The sequence below is a fragment of the Aythya ferina genome, assembly GCF_964211825.1.
Source record: "Aythya ferina genome assembly, chromosome: 2".
In the NCBI taxonomy this organism is placed as follows: domain Eukaryota; kingdom Metazoa; phylum Chordata; class Aves; order Anseriformes; family Anatidae; genus Aythya; species Aythya ferina.
The window spans coordinates 126304298-126324014 of NC_140297.1; the positions used below are offsets into that span (position 1 = coordinate 126304298).

General features: G+C 44.0%; 1 protein-coding gene across 2 annotated transcripts in view; it reads right to left on the minus strand.

Annotated features, from left to right (window-relative positions):
- The window catches only part of SLCO5A1 (solute carrier organic anion transporter family member 5A1), a 79664-nt gene extending 73082 nt beyond the window's left edge, over nt 1–6582 (minus strand). The window contains exons 1-2 of one of the 2 annotated variants that reach the window (XM_084509650.1): nt 6522–6582; nt 4670–5920 (exon numbers count right to left, since the gene is read on the minus strand). In XM_084509650.1, the coding sequence (XP_084365776.1) occupies nt 4670–5549 (880 nt within the window). In that variant the 5' untranslated portion in view covers nt 5550–5920; nt 6522–6582. Of the gene's footprint in view, nt 1–4669; nt 6247–6521 lie in introns of those variants that run through there. The other variant, XM_084509651.1, reaches the window with a different exon arrangement.
- Nucleotides 6583–19717: the final 13135 nt, after the last annotated feature.

Genomic DNA, 19717 nt, shown 5'->3' on the forward strand with positions numbered 1-19717 from the left:
AAAAAAATGTAGCAGTCCACCTGGGAGCAGGAGACTAAAGCAGAAAAGTAGAATTTGCCTTTCCATTGCCATTCCCTTAGCTGTAGAATAGGGCAATAAAACTGCACAATGGCACTTTAAATAATCATTAGGAACAATGCCTGCTGCCTGATCAGCATTTTGACATAAAAGAGGTTACAGGAATGCCCAAGAAGCACAGTACAACATAATCCATGTGCACAAAGAGACCTGCAGCTGCTTCACCTGCATCACAAGATGCTAAGGCCAGCCCAGAGCACAGTGGTCTCAGGCTGCAGCCAGCTCTGCCCAGCTGCTGCATGAAGCAAGCAAGCCCACATCCATACAAAGGGCTGCTGGTGGGCCAGCTCTTTGTGTTAGCCCATGGATAAACCAAATAGTAGCTTTCACTCAGACAAACTAATCCCGTATTTGAGGAATAACCTGAGCACACTGCTCATTTAAATAGGAAATAGAGCAAGCAGTGAAAAATGCTTGTGAGCATTTTTGCCAGTTACAGCTTTAATGCCCTTTTGCTAATGTTAGAAATAGCAGCCCGCAAATGATCCTCCTGAAAACAAAGCCAGAGTCCAAATATTTTGGAAACCAGTCTAAATATTTATTCTTCTTCCACGTTAGGAAAGGATTTTACTCCCCTGGCTCCTATGCCATTATCTGTACCAACCCTATTTACACACATTTATCCAATTTTTCTGCTATTCTCCCATAAAAGCTTTATCTTTGCATTTCATAATTACTGTTTGTTCCCAAACTTACAGAAAGCCTGCCTTAAATTAAACTTCCTTAGGCCATTTTCTAATATCCCATCATCACCAGCCTATAGCACGCTGGAATGTGAGAATAAATCATCCCTAGCACAACAATTAATTCATCCACAAGTCTTTTCCGGGGTACTGGTGAAAGTCAAATATTCCTGAATGCCGAAATGTTCTCATTAACACAGTATTTCTGTAAAACTAATGCTGTCTTATGCATGAATTTTCAAAGGAAATTCCTTTGTTATTAAAACATCCACTTGCAAAATACACAAAAATATTTAGAAATTATTCAGGCACTATAACGCTGCTAATAAACCTTCCTTTTCCAAGTCCTACAGCTAATTTCAGAAACAGCTCCTATAATTCATGACACAAACACAAGGTAAACTCATAGTCGAGACAGACTTCTGGATCTCTACAAAAACACACTATGTCTAAGTTAAGTTTTAGAATTTGATTGGTAGCAGAAACACCATCAGGAGTACAAAAACAGACTTGGGAAGCCCAACCCGATTCCAAATGAAATGGAAGGGTTTTCACCCTGATGTAATTACCTGCACACCTTATGGCCAAGCACAGAAGGGACAGACTTCAGAAGCAGACAAAGACAACTTAGCAATTGCCCAGTTTTTATAGAAAGCATGTAACTTCCATTTTGGATTATCTGCGATTAACGGAGCCAGTTCTTGTATTTCCTAGGCACCTGTTACAATCCTGACTTGTTCCCAAGTCTGATGTCATGCATTTTCTCAAAGTCAGCGTTGTGGCATCAAAGCACCGCCGGGGCTGGGGGGCAGGAGGACCCTAAGCTCTGCCTTCACAAGGAAGAAACATCCCACAGAAGGGTGAGCTTGCACATTGCTATGCAGGCGGCCCAAACACACATCCCTGCTTGGCACCTTTGTCCTACTAAAAATGACATACCACCTTGTAAACTGGCGCAGTGCCACCCCGACAGATGGACTTATGTGTAGGCAGCCAAGAGACTATGTATAAGCATCAAATATGTTTTTTCTGAGAGCAGGACTTCCAGCCAGGAATGTTAAAACAGCTGTCCACATTGAGCTTGCATGCCTACACTTAAGAGGATATGCTATTGCCACTCGAGCCCTGAGCTGGATTAACTCGGAAAATAAATAAAATAGCTTCCACAGCCGCATAAGGTGAGTTTTTGCAGAATCAGGATTAGTGATACCGAGGGGGCTTTAGCACCCTACAATTAGTGGGCAAACTTGAACTGAAGAGCTGAGTTGTGCAGCTCCATGGAGCCTTTACAACATACACACTTCTAAACAAACTTTTCCCATTTGAACACATATTGATGTTACTTCTACAAAGAAAACACAGCATGCAACACCAACTTGATTACAAACACAGTAGGGACTTTCCACTCTGTGTTAGAGGATACTTCTATTTTGAAATTAACTCATCTTCACTGAGATGTGTTCTTGTGTCGATGGGATCTGTTTCACCAGGCTTTCTTTTCTTTTCAAAAACCTCTGAACAGCACAGTCCAAGATTTTTTTGTTAGCTCACCGCTACATGCACACATGCATTTTACATTTTGACACCATTTGCATAACTTGCCCCTGTAATAAAACCACAGTGCCTTGAGAAATGAGCATTGCACAATGCAGGATGTGTGCTGGCTGGCCCGACAAGCCATGCCCTTACCACCTGTGTCCCATCCCTGTGCCCGGCTGGACATGAGACATTCCAGACCTCGGAGGAGCTCCAAAATCCAGGTTTGCTCACATCAACATGTCACACAATGCTCTTTTTATTTCTTTCCACAGAACTCAGATTTTACTCCTGCCCCTCAAAAAGTCTTTGACTTGAGCCTAAGGTAGAGGTAAATATTCAAACCTGAAGTAGTGAAGGTTTCTTCAAAATTTCACATTGTTTAAAAACATAATACCTCAATTTCCAGTGGCAAGCAACACTGCCTGTAGCTCAAAAATTGACAGAAAGCGATGATATATCTTACTCTGTTTTCAAAATGTGCTTTGTGTTCATTGTAATTCTTTTCCCTGTGGACACTATCAGATGGCTGGCATAAAATTTGCATTTACTCCTCAGATGGTATCTCATCTTCACTGCTCTGAATCACTACATACAAACATCAAATCTACGAGGGTATTCCCACTATAGATCAAAGTGAATTCAGTGTGAGCTCCAAGGTCACACACAGTCTTCCAAGAGCTGCTGGTGTCCTTTACCTTTGTTAACTTTAAGGCTGATCTTTGCAGTAATTAAGTTATCTGAGTCACTTTGTTACGATTTCCTGCGGTAGGAGTACTTTCATGGCAAGCATAGCTTCTCCTGCAGTGAGGACTTCCAAACAAACGCTGACCTTGCTTCCCCCTTGGGCAAGGGCTTTCTTCCATCTCTCACACCATTCCTCTCTTTTGCCCTTCATGTCTTGCCTGCAACTATTCCTCCTTTTTCTTCCTTGTTTCTGAGGACTGTATGAAATCATCTACTGGAGAAAGTTTCAGACCCCTCTCTACTGCTCCAAAATATAGTTAGGAACCTCAACAAGAAGATTCTTTGCTTTTCTGTACCGCCAACAGAGCTGATTCCAGGTTAATAGAAATTTCCATACCAGTTAACCTTTCTCAGCGGGTGTGGAGAGAGGGAAAATGTTTTATCAAATAATTCACATCAGCAATGTTGTGAAAACAGGAGAAAAACCACAGAGAATCCCCATCTTTCCTTCTAAAGCCTAACAATGCCCAAGGCTTTCTCACGACACTGCACTTAGAACTGGCTTTAAAATGGTTCAGGGAGCAGCCAAATTGCTGAAGAACAGGTCAAAAGGAATAAAAAACACAGATCCAGATCATTACTTCTGCTTAACAAAGTAATTACAGACACGCTGTGTGTATTCCTTTTGTGACAGTCTATTTTACACAGAATGATTATCTCCAAGGTTATCGTAACGACGTAGCAAATTAAACCGAAAATGGGAGTGCTGAGCATCCACAACCATTTCACAGCTCTCCCAGCACCGTAAGTGCCTCCCTTTATTTGAAACTTATTTGAAGGAGTGAGATTTATTTCTCACAGAATCATCTAAGATACTAAGAGAATTCAGAGAACAATCTTCCCTCACATTACACATGCTATCAAAAAATTATGATCTCCAAACTCCAAAAAAGTTTAGTACCCAGTTACTCAAGAAACTCTTTTCTCTCATCATAGGATGACTGTCAAGAAGACTATCTGTACATGCCAAAAGCCAGGTGCTAGATATTAACGGTACATAAAACTGTGGTTTTGTGGTGTTCTTTGAGCTCCCCTAACTGAGCTCTTAACCCTGAAGGCTTTCATTTGCTGTTTTATCAAAGTTGTGTGTTTTTTTTTAACTCATTCTGAGTTCCCAGATGATTCGCTGCCAAAATTCAGTGCTAGTTAAATTCTGATAAAGCAAAACAAAACATGTAAAAATCTGTCAAAGTACTAATAAAACATTACCATTATAGATAGTCTAGGCTAAAGGCAGGCTGACCGAAATTTGGAAATATATTGCTTCTGTATTAGCAAAAAGAAACCCTTGAAGGGGAACGGCTAACTTTAACGCTGCTTGCCGAAGAAGTCACCTGCTCAAGTCAAGTGCTGAAAAGCCTTAGAGAGGACGACCTTCTCTGATGTCCTGCTACGCATGCAGCCGGGTGTGAGTGCAGCCACTTTTACACACACTGCCTTGGCTTCACCTGTTACTGCTGTTCACCATCCCATGAGAAAGGGGGGGAAGGAACATTTTAAAGTAGGAAAGCAGGGTGATTTTAACTCAAAAGTTTACTTTAGAAGGAAAACTTAGCACGGGTGCTGTTCAGAAGGTACGGCGCCTCAGAGACCTGGGGTTCAGCCTTTCAGCACGGATGCCTTACCTAGGTAAAGCGAGGCGTTTTCTTTCTTGACATTGTCATCCAAGTAGGTTGGTCCCAAGGTATAGATGGGTGTCGAGCCCATGCCAATGAGGATTTGGGCACAAATGAATAAAGCTACATAGAGGGAGTGATCATTGCCACCGGAGTCCTTGACGCAGGCCGGCGAGTCCCACTGCTCTTTGGCGGTGCCATTGCCGGTCACGCACAAGCCCTCGTTACTGACGGAGGAGTTCAGTTCCTGGATCTGGTACGGTGGGGAGATGAAGTGAGGTAGGGAGAAGAGCGCGGCCCCCAGCGCGATGAAGAACCCCCCTACGGCCAGCCAGAGCGGCCTCCGCCCGCGCCCCCCGAAGTAGCTGATGAACACCACCACCACCAGGCTCCCAATGTCGAAGCAGCTGACCAGCAGCCCCGACTCCGAGCTCTTCAGGCTGTATCTCCGCTCGATGGTGGTGATGACGCTGCTCAGGTAGCCGGACACCATGAGGGACTGGATGAAGGTCAGGAAGCACATGCACACCAAGAAGAACCGCGAGTCCGCCAGCACTGCCCGCAGGCACGCTCTGCCCGGCGGCCCCGCCAGCAGCAGCGCCGGCGGAGGGGGCGCTCCGGGGGGCACCCCCCGGCTCGGCACCTCCGTCCTGCGGGGCAGGCTCCCGACGGCGGCGGCTGCCGGGGGCCGGGCAGCCCCGGCTCCCTCGTCCTGAGCAGGAGCCGCCGAGACGGCGTGGCCCGGGGGGGCTCCGCCGCCGCCGCCGCCGCCGCCGCCGCCCCCGGCCGCCAGGGGGGAGCCGAGCACGGGCAGGCTGCGGCACCGCGCACCCGCCTCCGGCCGCTCCGCCCCGGGGCTCCGCGGCGCCGGGCTGCCCGCCGAGGCCATGCTGCGACCGGCGGCGGCCTCAGAGCGGCCCGCTCGGCTCCATCGGCGCCGTGCGCCCGGCGCGCTGAGGGGCCCGGCGGGCGTGCAGCATAGTGCGGAGGGAGGAGGAGGAGGAGAAGAAGGAGGAGGAGGAGGAGGAGGGAGGGGACGGGGGTGGCCCTAGCCGCGGCCGCCGGCCGCCCCGCCGCACGTGTCCGATGCCGGAGGCTCCTGCGGCTCCGTCCTGCCGCCGCGTCGCTCGAGGGGCCGCGGGCCCGCCGGGGAGCCCCCGCTGCCGGCGGCTGCCGCCCCCCAGCGCCGCTCCGCAGCCCTCATCCTCGCTCCTCGCCGCCGGTGACACAGCTCCGGGGAAGGGGGGGGCGGCCGCCGACCTGCGGGACGGAGAGCGGGAGGTCAGCGGCGCCCGTCCCAGCGCGCCCGCCCCGCTCCCTCCGTCCCTCCCTCCCTCCTTCCCCCGCCGCCCCTCGGGGCAGAGGTGGCCGCGCCAAGCTTCTCCTCCTCGGGGCTAAAAATAACGGCGCCGGCATAAATCGGGAGGACGGCAGGGGAACAAAGCCCGGGCGGCAGCGGGGCCGGGGCAGGCAGCCCCAACGTGTCCCTCCGGCACGGCTCGCAGGGGGTCCCCCGACACACGGCAGCGCCCGGCGCCGTGCTGTGCCGTGCCGTGCCGTGCTGTGCTGTGCCGTGCCGTGCAACGCGCCTTCTGCCTGCCTCCTTTGTCCGCTTTTGTCTCCCCGCAGCAGCTCGGTGCAGCCGAGGGGAGGGCGGGCGGCGGAGGCAGCGGCAGCCCCGGCGACGAGACGCGCCCCCCCCAGCCGCATCGGGGCACCGGGCAGGGATGGGGACAAGGACGGGGACATGGACCCCGGGGGTTTCCTCACCGCGGGGGGGTTCCCTGTCCGGGGTGGGTCCCTCCCCCGTGGGGGTCCCTTCCCCGGCAGTCGCGGAGGGGGAAGACGGGGCTTTACTCACCGTGCCTGCGGCGCAGCCCGGGGCCGAGCCGGCAGCCAGCCGGGCCCTGCGCCCCCTCGGCGGCTGTCACCTCCCGCCGGGCTCCCCCGGTCCCCCCCCGCCTTCCCCGGGCAGCGCAGGCGCGGCCGCGGCCCGGCTGGGGAGAGCGGATCAGCGGCCCGGGGCTTGCCCGAGACGGGGCTGGAGCTGGGGCTGGGGCTGGAGGAGTTGCAGGAGTTTGCAGAGCCCCCCCCCCCCCCCGGGTGCCTCTCTGGAGCCGCCGGGGGCCGCAACTTGGTGCTTGTCCCCGCGAAGCTGGCGGGGCGCGGGTGCCTCTGGCAGCCCCCGGGGGTGCCCCGCTGCACCGTGCTGTGGGCAAGGCGATGAAAGGCTCGGGAGGTGATACCTCAAGTGCAGCATCTGTTGGAAAGTGAGAAGAAACGACAAAGGCATGCTTTAGGGAAAATAGAAAACCAGGTGGCCTGGAGGTCTGTTCTGTGCAGGGGCTTGTCTCCAACCAAAGCCACGTCCTAAAGTGAGAAACACACACACAACCTGGAAAAATGGGAGTTTGGAGTGTTCGTTTGCACCCCCTTCTCTCAGTTGGCATGATATCTTGAATCACACTGCTTTATTTTCCCCCAGCTCTCTGTTTTTGAAGCCCTTCTAGACAGTCCTGCAAATCGTTAACATTTGTTGTGGACTGACAGAGAGTGACCTGACAAGGCATTCCTCTTTTTGACCTAAGCTTTACCATAAACTAATAACTAAAGAATGCGCCAAAATAATATACTATCCTATGCATTTCTGAATAGATCATATCCAGTGCTTTGCTGGCAGGCTGGAGGATTTAGTTTGGATTTGGGTCCCCTTCATCAAAAAAGGGAATGTCTGAGATTCAGTCACTGACTTTAAGTCACTACATTTGGTTGCTTATGTATAATCCTGATCAATAAGATCATAAGATACCATCCTCTATTTTAAATTTATGCTTGACATCTCTTTGACTCAGCCAGGTCAAACTCAACACGGCCAAGGCACAACCTTTTCTTTCCAAGCTTTCGCCAGGTTTCTCCTGTTGGTGAGGTGCTTCAAGTTTGGTGGTTGTTTAGTGGGGTTGTTCAGTTCAGTGGGGAGAGAGGGAAGGATGGGAAAAGAGGAAGAAAGGATAGCCCAGTTCAATAGGAATGAGCTCTTGCTTTGTCTCAGCCATCTCACTGAGCCATCCCTGAGAAGAGACAAGTAATCCAGCTGGTAGGCAGCTGGTAGTAACCTATTCAGCTGTCAGTAATCTCTTAGACTTCAGTATCTCAGTCATATTTAACTAGTATATGAACCAGTAACTAGCTTGTAAGCCTTCTGGATATGTATTTACACCTCAGCTTTGGGATCTTGTTCTACAGCCAGGATTCCCAGCCATTACTGTATACAAACAATACTTTTCACGAGATCACAGAACAGCTGTAGATATTGGAAAAGTGTTATCCAACCCCATGGAAAAATATAAGGGTTAGGAAGCATTTCCAGACTTCACAGCTGCTGCAAACAGCCTGCAAGTGAGTACAGCTTCAATTCTTTCTGCAGCAGCAAACATATAAAGAGAGAAAATGATCCTTCGAATAAGATGAAGGTGTTTGTTTTAGGAAGCTACTCCAGCTAACTACAGCTGCCAAAAGGCCAGACTTACCTGCTTTCTTTTGGCTCTGAATACTTAAATAATAGGTTAGCTGAGCAAAGAGAGCATTTGCAGTCTGCAGTGGATATGAACATCCAGCACCAAGTGATGAAAGGGAAATCAATATTACTGTCTTCACTAGGAGAGGCTTTGACAGGGTGATTACAGAAGGTGCAGTAATGGTCCCCAAGTTCACAATAAGATATAAATGCATAAGATATTGTGCAGATTTTCTGCTTTTAACGTTTCACCTCAGTAAATTTAAAATGCACAATCTCCCTCAAGCGTCCAGTAATCAACTGGTGTTACAAACCAGTTGTTTATGGCTACAACTGGAAAATAATACAGTTTCCATTTTGTTAGGTTAAGGCATGGGCTTACACAACAGAAGATCACACTTTATGGTTGTGATGGATTTGGGGGTTCACGTGTTTTTGTTAGTACGGGGAACTGCTGATGCCCAATGAGGTGCTTCAGCCTGATCAGTTCCAGCCCATGAAGGGGGGGAAGACCTCAGCTGTAGGGTGGTGTGAGTTGATGGCTCTGCCCTTCCTTCAGAATTTCACATTTTCAACCAGGTTTTCCACTCAACACTATGCCACAAACGCAATAAATTGGCTTATCTTCCTTCCCCTTTTCCCTAACACCACTGCCATTTTGGGGCAACATCTGCTCTTCGTTCCCAACCCACTATTAATAAAGCAATAAGCAAAACAGGATGTGCATTAGGAGGCTAATGGGCTTTGGGTCCTCCTGGAGTGTGAGCACTGGGAAGCATAAAGCGAAAGGACAAGTAACTTCGTTCCTCGGGGATCCTAACCGAGCCAGTGTCCTAATGAGCTCCTGAGGGCAGCTCACAGCTCCGAGAGAGCAGCTCGTTATTTTTATTTGGGACATCAGAGAGAGCATTTGTAGCAGCAGACTCTAAACTAAAGAGCTCATTTAGTACAAGAAATGAGCTTAACCACACTCAGATCACTGCTCAGATAAATCCACTTTAACTTTTATCAGTCTCCAGAGTAGCCAGCTACAGGTTCATGAAGGAAATTAAGAAACTGTGAATGCAAGGGAGATGCAAAGTAATAGGGGAATGGAAGAAAAGTGAAAGGGCTGTCTAAAGACTAATGGTTAAGCTTAGGGGTGATGGCTATCAGTGCTAACACTGCACATATCAGGTCAGGTAATGAGCTGGGCTTGTGTGAGTCCCAGTGGCCGTGCCAGAAGCCGCAGGTGATGAGGCTGCCTGCAGAGGTAGCTCGGGGAAGGCTCTCACATGCTTTGCCTGGTGCAGGGCTGGGGCTGGCACCACTGCTGTAAGTATGGGCTTCCTTTTGAGTGCCTAATTGCAGGATAGAGACCATGCCACCTATGGTAGCCATAGTAATGGCTCTGTAGTAATGACTGTTTTATGCAGATGCAAAGTCTGAGGAGGTAAGCAATAGTGAATCTACTTAAGATAATTTCATCAGCTGCATTCAGAATTAGACCTTCCTTCTCAAAGCAAAAGCCCAGTGTTTAAGTATGTTTGAAAAAGCTACTCAAGCATCCTGAAAGTGGGACTGACTATAAGCATATTAAAATAATTATATTAAATTAAAAAAAAAAAAAAAAAATAGAAGGGACTGTGTAGAAGAAACAAAGAGAAACTAAATACCTTTTTTTTTTTTTTTTTTTTTTTTTTTTTTACATACCATTAACCTCTGGAGATCATATTGATAAATGATAAGTGACAAACAAGGAGAGAAGGGCTCTAATTCCCAGTGCTGCAACATGTCTGACTGTGCTAGGAATTTGTATGGTGGGACAGAGGGAAGGGGCAGGGGGATGCTGGAAGATTTCAGAATAAGGAAAGGGCCTTTGTAACAGCAGTCTCTCAGGCCTGAGAGGAGAGGACTTTCCTCAGACGTCTTCCCTCTGCTTGGGGCCGGGAAGGAGCCCACACTAGAGCAGACAGCATGCTGAGGCTGTGGGCAGCTCCAAGTCATAGCTCATCCTGCAGTGCAGTGCTGCTCTAGCCCTGAGTGAGAAATATCTAAAGGCATACAATCCACCAGCTGACCACCAAAGATTTTATTTTCCCCACTCATTTTCAAGTAAGATAAACCACATTATTAAACACCAGTATACTTTGATAGAAATATACACAGGGCTGTGGTAGCCGAGCACTAATAAAATGAGCTATGGTGTCTCCCTTGAAAGTAAAGGCATATTTAGTGCTTAGAATTATTTCCTAAAAAAGATCTAAACCTCTGATTTTAAGCCTTTTTTTTTTCCTTTTTCTTTTCTTTTTTTTCTTCTTCTTTTTTTTTTTTGTTTTTTTGTTTCCCTACTGCCACAGCAGTATCAGACATCAAAGAGGCATGAGATACACGATATAAATGGGAGAGGAAGATGGGAGTAATGTTGTGCCTTTCTATGCTATTTCACTCTTTATGTTCACATTTTTCCCAAAAGTCACAGTCTCTCTACTACACTCTGCTTTTAAAAGGGTACAAACATTGGTCTGAAACTGTGGAAACATTGTTTGAACCCAAGATCAAAGCCAGGAACAAAGACTGAAGCACATTTTCCTCTCACTCTCATTCACAGAGATCTTGCCTCTCAGCATCTGCTGCTTTATTTCAATGTCACCTTTCAGCAGCCTTTTGGCACAAATTCTGTATTCATGTATAAGCTAATGTATTTATACTCAGTTAATATATACATTATGACCTTAACCATCCTTAAACATTATTCCCCTTTCTACACTTACATGCCTTTAAGTGTACTGGTTTTAAATGTTAAGTGACAAAGTCAAAATACTTCAAAACAAAAGTTTGAATCCATTTGAATTCTTTGCCCATATCCACATTCAAAATTCTGTATTAAAATAGAACATTTTCTCATTGCTTTTGTCTCCCACCTGATCACTAGCTTCTCTCAGGGGAATTGTACTGGCAAAACCACAAAATAACAGCACCACAATAGAAGAAACATGGAAGAACGCCACTAAGTAAAAATATCCTCTCGAAAAGTCAGTACATAAAAGTCAAGAACATAAAAATGTCTGGGAACTCCTGTGTCAACATCCCCTGCTCCTTGTTACCACGACATGACATGCCAGCCTTTTAGTCTGGTGTGGGCCATGGCACTCCTTGACCACAAACATCACCAACTGCAGAACTCATCTTGTTAAAAACTTAGGGGTTTTAGAGCAAATGACCAAAAAGCCACAAAATCTATAATGTGCCATTAAACAGAGAGCAAGAAAGAAATCGATTCCACTGCCAACATCTAAGTTAATCCACAGGGTGTTTACAAGTACATCTAATATATCTTTGTGGACTGTACTGGTCTCTGAGCTGGTTCTCCAAGGTGTGATCCCAACCAGTCGCCTCAGCGGCGAGTCAGGAATATGCCACCTGGAATCAGCACCTGTGCCTTGACACCAAGGGAAATAGCATTCATCCAGGGAAGGCACACAACATTCAGAACCAATGCCTTTAAAAAAACATGAACAAGTTGAATTTCTGAGTAGCAATAAAGGAACTGAATGCTGATGAATACAGACAAAGGTAGCAAAAATAAGAATAACACAAGACTTGTTGGAAGGAGTGATGAGAATAGGATCATATGAAATGCATTACCATCTAGAATGGGATTTAGTATCTTCAGCCCAGTAAATTTGAGAATATTAGAAATGTTCTGCAGCAGCCAGTACAGAAGTTAGCTTCCTCCCCTTTTAGTAGACCCAAAAAGGGAGAAAACTGCTGAAACAAGGAAACTTATAGCTTGAGATAAATCCGTAAGACTTTTACTCCCTACATCTGGAATGACAAAGCCAGTTCAAAGCCCTGGGGCAACTGTACATCTCCTGCACTTAAAACAAATTCTCTGCTTAGAATATGAAAACCAGAAACGTATGTAGTGGGCTATTGACAGTTATTGGTCTGAAGCGATACAGCATAAGAAGCAGAGATACAAAAAGTATCCAGGAAAGCATCTGGTAAATATGCAACAATGTTTAAAACAGATTTAGGCCAGATATGTAAGCAGGATTTTGTTGTTTTTATAGGAAGAATATTTTGCCCAACAGGGCATATTTTACAGCCTTAGGGTCTCTGTGCAAATAAAACTTGCAGATCTCATAGAAGAATGCATGCAAAATTATCCTGAAGTTTTATATTTATTATTATAAGGCTGAAAAAAGAGCCAAAGGAAATGCTCTAAGAGGAACCATATGCTGAAACATTATTCACCTTTTATCCTTGAAAATATGTTTTTAATGTGGCCACTCTGGAAGCTTATTTCAGAAAGCAGTAGCCTCCTGCAGCTGCTGACCCCAGAAAGCTTTCAGACAAAGCAGCCATGGAGGCTTATATATGAAATCCAATGGGAAATTCAGACTACTGCTGCCTCCCAACTTGTGTTAAAGACCACCCCACTATTTCACTGAGCTCTAATCTCTGTGGCCCAAAATCTCAACTGAGTTATAGGCCAAAGCAGTTCCTCTGGGTTTAGGAAATCCAGGATTTATGTTACACTGCACTGGTAAGGGTGAAAGTAACACAATTTAGAGTTCTTTTTCTGTTCCACATGGTTTCATGTGTAATGAGCACTAACTTTAATCTGATACTAAAGGTTAGTTAGGGACTGGGGAAACTTTTTGCACTGAAGCTGAAGTGAGAGGGGGAAAAGTGGGAAAAGGCAAGCCAGATCCATTTCTGCTCCAGATATTTTCCTGCCCTCAGTCTCCTACTGCAGGCTCTCCTGCTGCCTCCAGATGGGATCCAGCAACCTTGTTGCTTTCAAGAAGAGGAATGTAACTGTCCCAGTGTTTCTTCAAATAATAATATTCTGTATCACAGAAGCAAATCATCTCTGTACCGCTGTTCAACCTAAGGTCACAGATAAGTGTAAGATACATATTGTCATGACATTTTGGCGAAGGCCTATTCCCATGTTAGTCATAGGTAGCAGGTTAAATTGTAGCAAGAAGATGGGACATGTTCATTAGAAATACTGGCTAGAACAGAGTTAGACGTTGTCAGAAGAGGAGTTGCAGAGGGGCTGAGGGACCACAGGTCCCTGTTCTGCAAATGCAGTTTCTACTGCATTTTGGGAGGCATCTACTGCATTGGGAGGCTCCGTCTGCTCCCTTTCCCCACTCACCCCAGCTGGCATCTGGGTCCTGGTTGAGATATTAGGTAAATCTTATTTGGTCTACTATTTCTGTGACCAGTAATCTAACCTGCAAGAACATTAGGTTCTCAGCTGTATCTGAAGGCTTTCAATCCAAGGGTGCCACAGAGCACAATTCAGCTCTGCCAAAGCCATGCACTATAGCTCACTATTTACCCAGATATTTTTTTTTTTTCCTTTTGGGAGGGAGGGTGGTATGGAAAACAAAACAAAACAAAACAAAACACTTTATATTAATTCTTGTCTTATTACTAGATGTCAGTAGGGATCATCAAGGTAAGAGTGTTATGTGATGCTCAAGGACTCACTGCTGAGAGCGACCTTAAGGCACTCACAGTAAGCTAGAAGTCATATACGGCATTGCTAGGACTGCTATTCCCCTTGCGAGCAGGAGCAAACCTTGAATTTCTGATTGTCTTAATTACTACTCTGAAACCCTTCTGGTCCACAGGGACAGAGGTTGCATTTATACAAGAAACACTGCTGCACATTCACTTTTAACATGCATTATTAACCCATGATGAATGGAATTAAATTATTTTACATAGAAAATAGCTATATGGAATTAATCCTAAATAATTTTAAAAGAAAACCCTGCCTAGAATGATATTCACAAGGCATACTTTCACTCAGATGTTTTTAGTCTGTCACTGTTGTCCCTGCAGCTAGTATCTTCCCTTTCGTGCCATGAGAGTGCTGGATCTGAAATGTCATAAAACGCGCTTCCCATCCATCACCTAAAGGAAGAACTGCTCTCAGCACAAGGGCAAGACAAAGTAGGCAAAGCTTCAAGGGCAGTGGTAGCAGTCTTTTTTAAGTATTAAAAATCCTATTTTGAAGTACAAGTGTAACTCAACATAGCAAAAGAGACAAGAGGGGAAAACTATTATTACAGATGTGCACCCACACATGCCCACAGGCACACACACATACATACACATGGACTACAGTCAAACGTTTTATAAATAAAGGGGAGGAATTGAACAGAAGACTGAAGGAAAGGGTGAGAGCTTGTATAAAACCACTGGAGAAGGCAAACCAAGCTGCAGGAGGCATTTCAGCTCTGGCCTTTTATGGTGCCCAGTGCTAGCTAAGTTACTGCCTGGTGGTTAAGCAGAAATGCCTTCTGACATGGACTGGTTTGTGTTCTGCGAATTAGTAGATATGGGCGGTGGTGGTTTCAAAGAGGGGCTTTTAAGTGTTAGCTACACCCAAGAGATAAAATGCCAGCCAAAGCCAAAGAGTAAAACCCCAGTCCCATAAAAGTCAACGGTAGCATTTCCATTGTCAGTCACTTATTCTCCAGGCTGTTGACTCCTGCAAACCATTTTTTGTCTTCTGAGAAACAAAGAACCTACTTGCACCTGAAACCTCCTTGAAAGTGCTTTTGACTCTCTCTCTATGGGATCCTGAATACTTGGAGAAGACATAAGGTTCAGTCTTCTTTAAGACCCCTCCCCAGGTGCAAGGGAGGGAAGCAGCAGGGTTCATGTCTCTGCTGGCTTGTCTTTCTTTACTGAAGGCAAGTCATTCCGTGAATAAGTTTAAAAGCATGCACAACAGATGGTAGGGTTCCCAGAGCTTTTTTTCTGCATTCTTATGCAAAGTAAAGAGTGAATTTGCTTAAATAAAAAAAAAAAAAGGGGGGGGGGGAAATTAAAAAATGAAGAAAGGGAAGGAAGGAAGGAAGGAAGGAAGGAAGGAAGGAAGGAAGGAAGGAAGGAAGGAAGGAAGGAAGGAAGGAAGGAAGGAAGGAAGGAAGGAAGGAAGGAAGGAAGGAAGGAAGGAAGGAAGGAAGGAAGGAAGGAAAGAAGGAAGGAAAGAAGGAAGGAAGGAAGGAAAAAGAGAGAGAGAAAGAAAAAAGAGAAAAATCACCTTTAAAATGAAACAGCAAGATAGACAGAAAATCTGTCTTCACATGGAAAGCAAAAAGCCATTCACACGTGCCTACTTGAGTGGAGAAGTTTTGCATGATGGGTCTTCACATAGAATTCAAGCTTCAGTCTTCAAGTGCAAATGAATCTCACTGAGTGCCACTCTCTCAACCTCCAGTGCAGTCATTTACAATTTTTCAGGTCCTCCTGGATATTTCCAATTTTCCTACCTTGTGTCCACTAGAAAGAAGGATGAGAAGAGTCCCCAAGGTTTCAAATATTCCTTACTGGAAGACCAAGAACAGTTTTGAAACAGAGGACTTGATAATACACTCATCATTCACAATCTAAATGACAGTGTGCAGCATCAGCTTTTAAATGTCAAGGTCATTCATGGTATTTCTATTTTCAGTAAAATGGCTCCTGCTGTTTCCATGGTTTCACCTGAAATATATGTACTGAACCTCATTGTTAAGAACCTTGAAACCCAACCATTCCAATTAAAAAAAAAAAAAAAAAAAAAAAGAAAAAAAGAAAAAGTAGACATCTTCTTCTACAGGTAGTTAATTTGAATTTAAATAGATAGCAGTCTGTGTTTTCCCTGGATGGGTTTATGGATTTCTACATTGCGTTTGTGAACAAAAGCAGATGTTTGGGTTATCCAATTTACTCTTCTTTCTGGCATATTTCACCATTATAGCTTCAGTTATTTCTCCAACATAGATTGCTCATGCAATGAAAAGATCAGCTTTATCTTTTACTAAACATAAAGTAATATCAGCTTTATTAAAGTAAACTATTGAGGAAACATAGTAGCTTGCAGTCAAAATGAAAATTAAAAAAAATAATAATTAAAAAATATTCAGGAGAAGTAGGTTTTAAGGGGGTAACATTGTTTCAGATTTCATTTTGTATGTTCACATTCAGCTGTAGAAAAAACAACAGTTATTAGAACTTCTAAAATTTTCCAGGACAAAATAGTCATTTTCCCGTTATTGGTGTTACTACTTAATAACTACTAATCAAAACCAGAGGGCAGGAATGAGATTGAAGAATGACTCAAATAAATAAGGAAAGGAACAGTTTAATGAATTTTGAAACCTCAAAATGCAAAATAAGAACTGTAGATACAGAAAGACAGATTTCCATATTAAGGCCTTCAGCACTTCATTGAGTTGCCAGTTTCAGCACTAAAATCCTTTGTGATATTGCTGGCATAAACACAGTGTTTTGTCCCCAGAAATGAGGTTACAGAGATGTAGCTCCACTGGCTGGATAAGACTGGAGCAGATACTACATAGCAATGAAGTCTGCTATCTCATTTATTGGACACCTTTATTGCCCAGTTATAGGCAGAAAGTTCAATATAATCAGGTGTTGAGCCAGGACATTATTTACATTTGTCCATTTTCTTTCTTTCTTTCTTTCTTTCTTTCTTTCTTTCTTTCTTTCTTTCTTTCTTTCTTTCTTTCTTTCTTTCTTTCTTTCTTTCTTTCTTTCTCTTTCTTTCTTTCTTTCTCTCTCTTTCTTTCTTTCTTTCTCTTTCTTTCTTTCTTTCTTTCTCTCTCTTTCTCTCTTTCTTTCTCTCTCTTTCTTTTTCTTTCTTTCTTTCTTTCTTTCTTTCTCTTTCTTTCTTTCTTTCTTTCTTTCTTTCTTTCTTTCTTTCTTTCTTTCTTTCTTTCTTTCTTTCTTTCTTTCTTTCTTTCTTTCTTTCTTTTTTCCCTTCCTTCCTTCCTTCCTTCCTTCCTTCCTTCCTTCCTTCCTTCCTTCCTTCCTTCCTTCCTTCCTTCCTTCCTTCCTTCCTTCCTTCCTTCCTTCCTTCCTTCCTTCCTTCCTTCCTTCCTTCCTTCCTTCATCATTTACATTCTCCATTTCTACTGTTCAACCCTATCCCCTTCCTCATCCATCCTTCCAACAAGGTCCATCCCATTGCTCTGCCAGCCATGCCAGAAGTTACCTAGCAGGTATGCAGGAGGACATCCATCTCCTGCAGTGCGCAGTCTCTGCATCATGGACCACAGAGCAATGAACTGATTCTTTCAGCCTGGCTTTGGCACAGCGGCACAGCTTCATACTCTCTTCTTCTCATAATCTTTCTTATGCAGAAAAATACCTGAGTTAACTCTGAACTCTAGAAAAAAGGGTGGTCATGCTTGCAAGGTGTTGCCCCAGACTAAAAGACAAATATCTGGACAGGCAAAGAATAAGACTTTAGCATGGCTGTTCACATAATCAAGGAGGCAGCATGGTGTAACATAGTACTGTGTCTGACATAGCAATGCATTAGTAAGCTCTAAGTCACTTTTGTTTAAATGCAGACAGACTTATAAACATGAAAACATTCAGTTTTTACTTACTTTTTTTTTTTTTTTTCAACATCAAATGATATATACATTTTTTGATAGATTTTGCATGGACAGCATGAGAGTACAACAACAACAACAACAAAATTTAAAAAGTTGATACTCTATCCTACAGACATTTTAGTGTCTAAACAGGTGTCTACATATATTCTAAGTGTAGAAGTTCCTTTTGTAGTCTACCAAAGATAAAATACTTGACTCACTTGCCAAACACAGATGTCATCAGGCATGTCACAGGACACCTGGGAGGGTTGCATGGCAGACATGACACAAGGAGATCCAGGCCTGTCCAAACTGTAGTAGGAGATGAGGCAGGACACCCAAAGGATATTAGATTTCTCCATTAGGCAAATGTGATAGAGTTTGGAGCTCCTCATGTTGCTTGCCAATTAAGGGTGATTTGAAGAGCTCACAGGAGTGAGCACTGTCCTTCAGCTGCATTGATTAGGTTTCTATTGAATATAACAAAGTGTAGACACCTAGTTCACATGTCACTACGTACTTATAGGTACCTAAATTTAAATCACTGTGACCTGACACTGAGTGTCATCATGAGTGTGCACATAAGAACACAAAGTTATTGAGAATTTCAGACACAAATTAAACATGTTATGCAGCAGATAACATTGGTGTTTCAGGGAATGGTCAGAAGTGTCCAGAATCAGACACTGCCTAGAACAGGTTGACAGATAAGGTCCCACTTGTCACTTTTTGTTTCTACTAAAAAGTTTTGCCTCTACTCAATGAAGCATTATAACATATTTTGGGAATCCAGTGTGTGCTTAACAGCTCTGCTGATTCAGGACCCAAGCTGAATCCATTTATACAAGATGACACACATTAAACCTAGTGTTTGTGTGCAAGGCTTTGCAGCTCCTGGCTACCATGCACAACCTCAGTGAAAATATGAAGAAAAAAAAAAAAAGAAAGAAAAAAAACATAAACTTAGCTAAGTGGATTTTTGAGAACAACTGTAAGATAAATATGAAATCATATAATTATCATTGTTTTTGAAGTTGAATTTAATTTTAAGAAACTTGCAGACAATAACTTACAGGCTAAAGAGAAAGGAAACGTCTTCCCAAGAGATTTTTGTGTTTTGTTTGCTTGTTTGTTTCTTGTGTATGCTTTTTTTTATTTTATTTTGATGACTGTTTTTTGTTTTGCAAGCTATGAAATAGGTTTTTACAAACATATTTATGAGCATAAAGAAACATTTGACTATTGGATGCTTCTATAGCCAATGGGGTCATTGTAATAAAACTGTTGAAAGTAAGATAAAACTGAGATATCTTCACTCTTGAGGCTGGACTGAAAGCCTACATAAAATAAATGGTCATATTTTTATGGAAGAACCAATTTCTGGTATAAAATATATGGCAAGGAATAAAATATTTGTATTTTAACCTCATAAAAATAAACTGGTTTTGTTATCTAACTTCTGGAGAGTGACTTTTTAAACAGACAGGCCATGATAGGACAAGGGGCAATGGGTTTAAATTAAAAGAGGGGAAATGTGGATTCCCCATGCCTGGATGTGTTCAAGGACAGGCTGGATGGGGCTTTGGACAATCTGGTCTGGTGGAAGGTGTCCCTGCCCATGGTGGGGTGAACCAGATGATCCAACATGTCACAAACCATTCTGTGATGGTTCTATGCATAAATCCTTTCTGGACCTGGAAGAATCCTTTTTTGAACAGGTTCTGTAGACCTGTCTGAGATCCTAGGTCTGCTTTTCTCCTTCAAAATCTGTGTAATTGGTTTAGAACTCAGAAGAAATAATGCTTGCCAAACTTCAAGTACAGACTTTCTATTTCATATAGAACAAACAAACAAAAAAGATTTCTGTTCTTAAGCAAACCAACTTAAAGTGTCAACCTTCCTAAATCAGAAGTGTGTTTATTTCAGTTGCTTTTTAAATTAAAGCTAAGCTTGGCTTAATTTGTCCTCCTTTCTCTACCCATGATCGTTTTTCTACATTCTGAAAAAATGCGTGATGTTCATTATGCCCAAATGCATTCTCAGTTTGCAAATTATTTGTCCAGAAGTTTTTTCTGGTATTTCTACTGAAAAGGCTAGAGGATGTTGATCTGTGTGCCTTGTCACTGTGCTCCTCATCCTGTT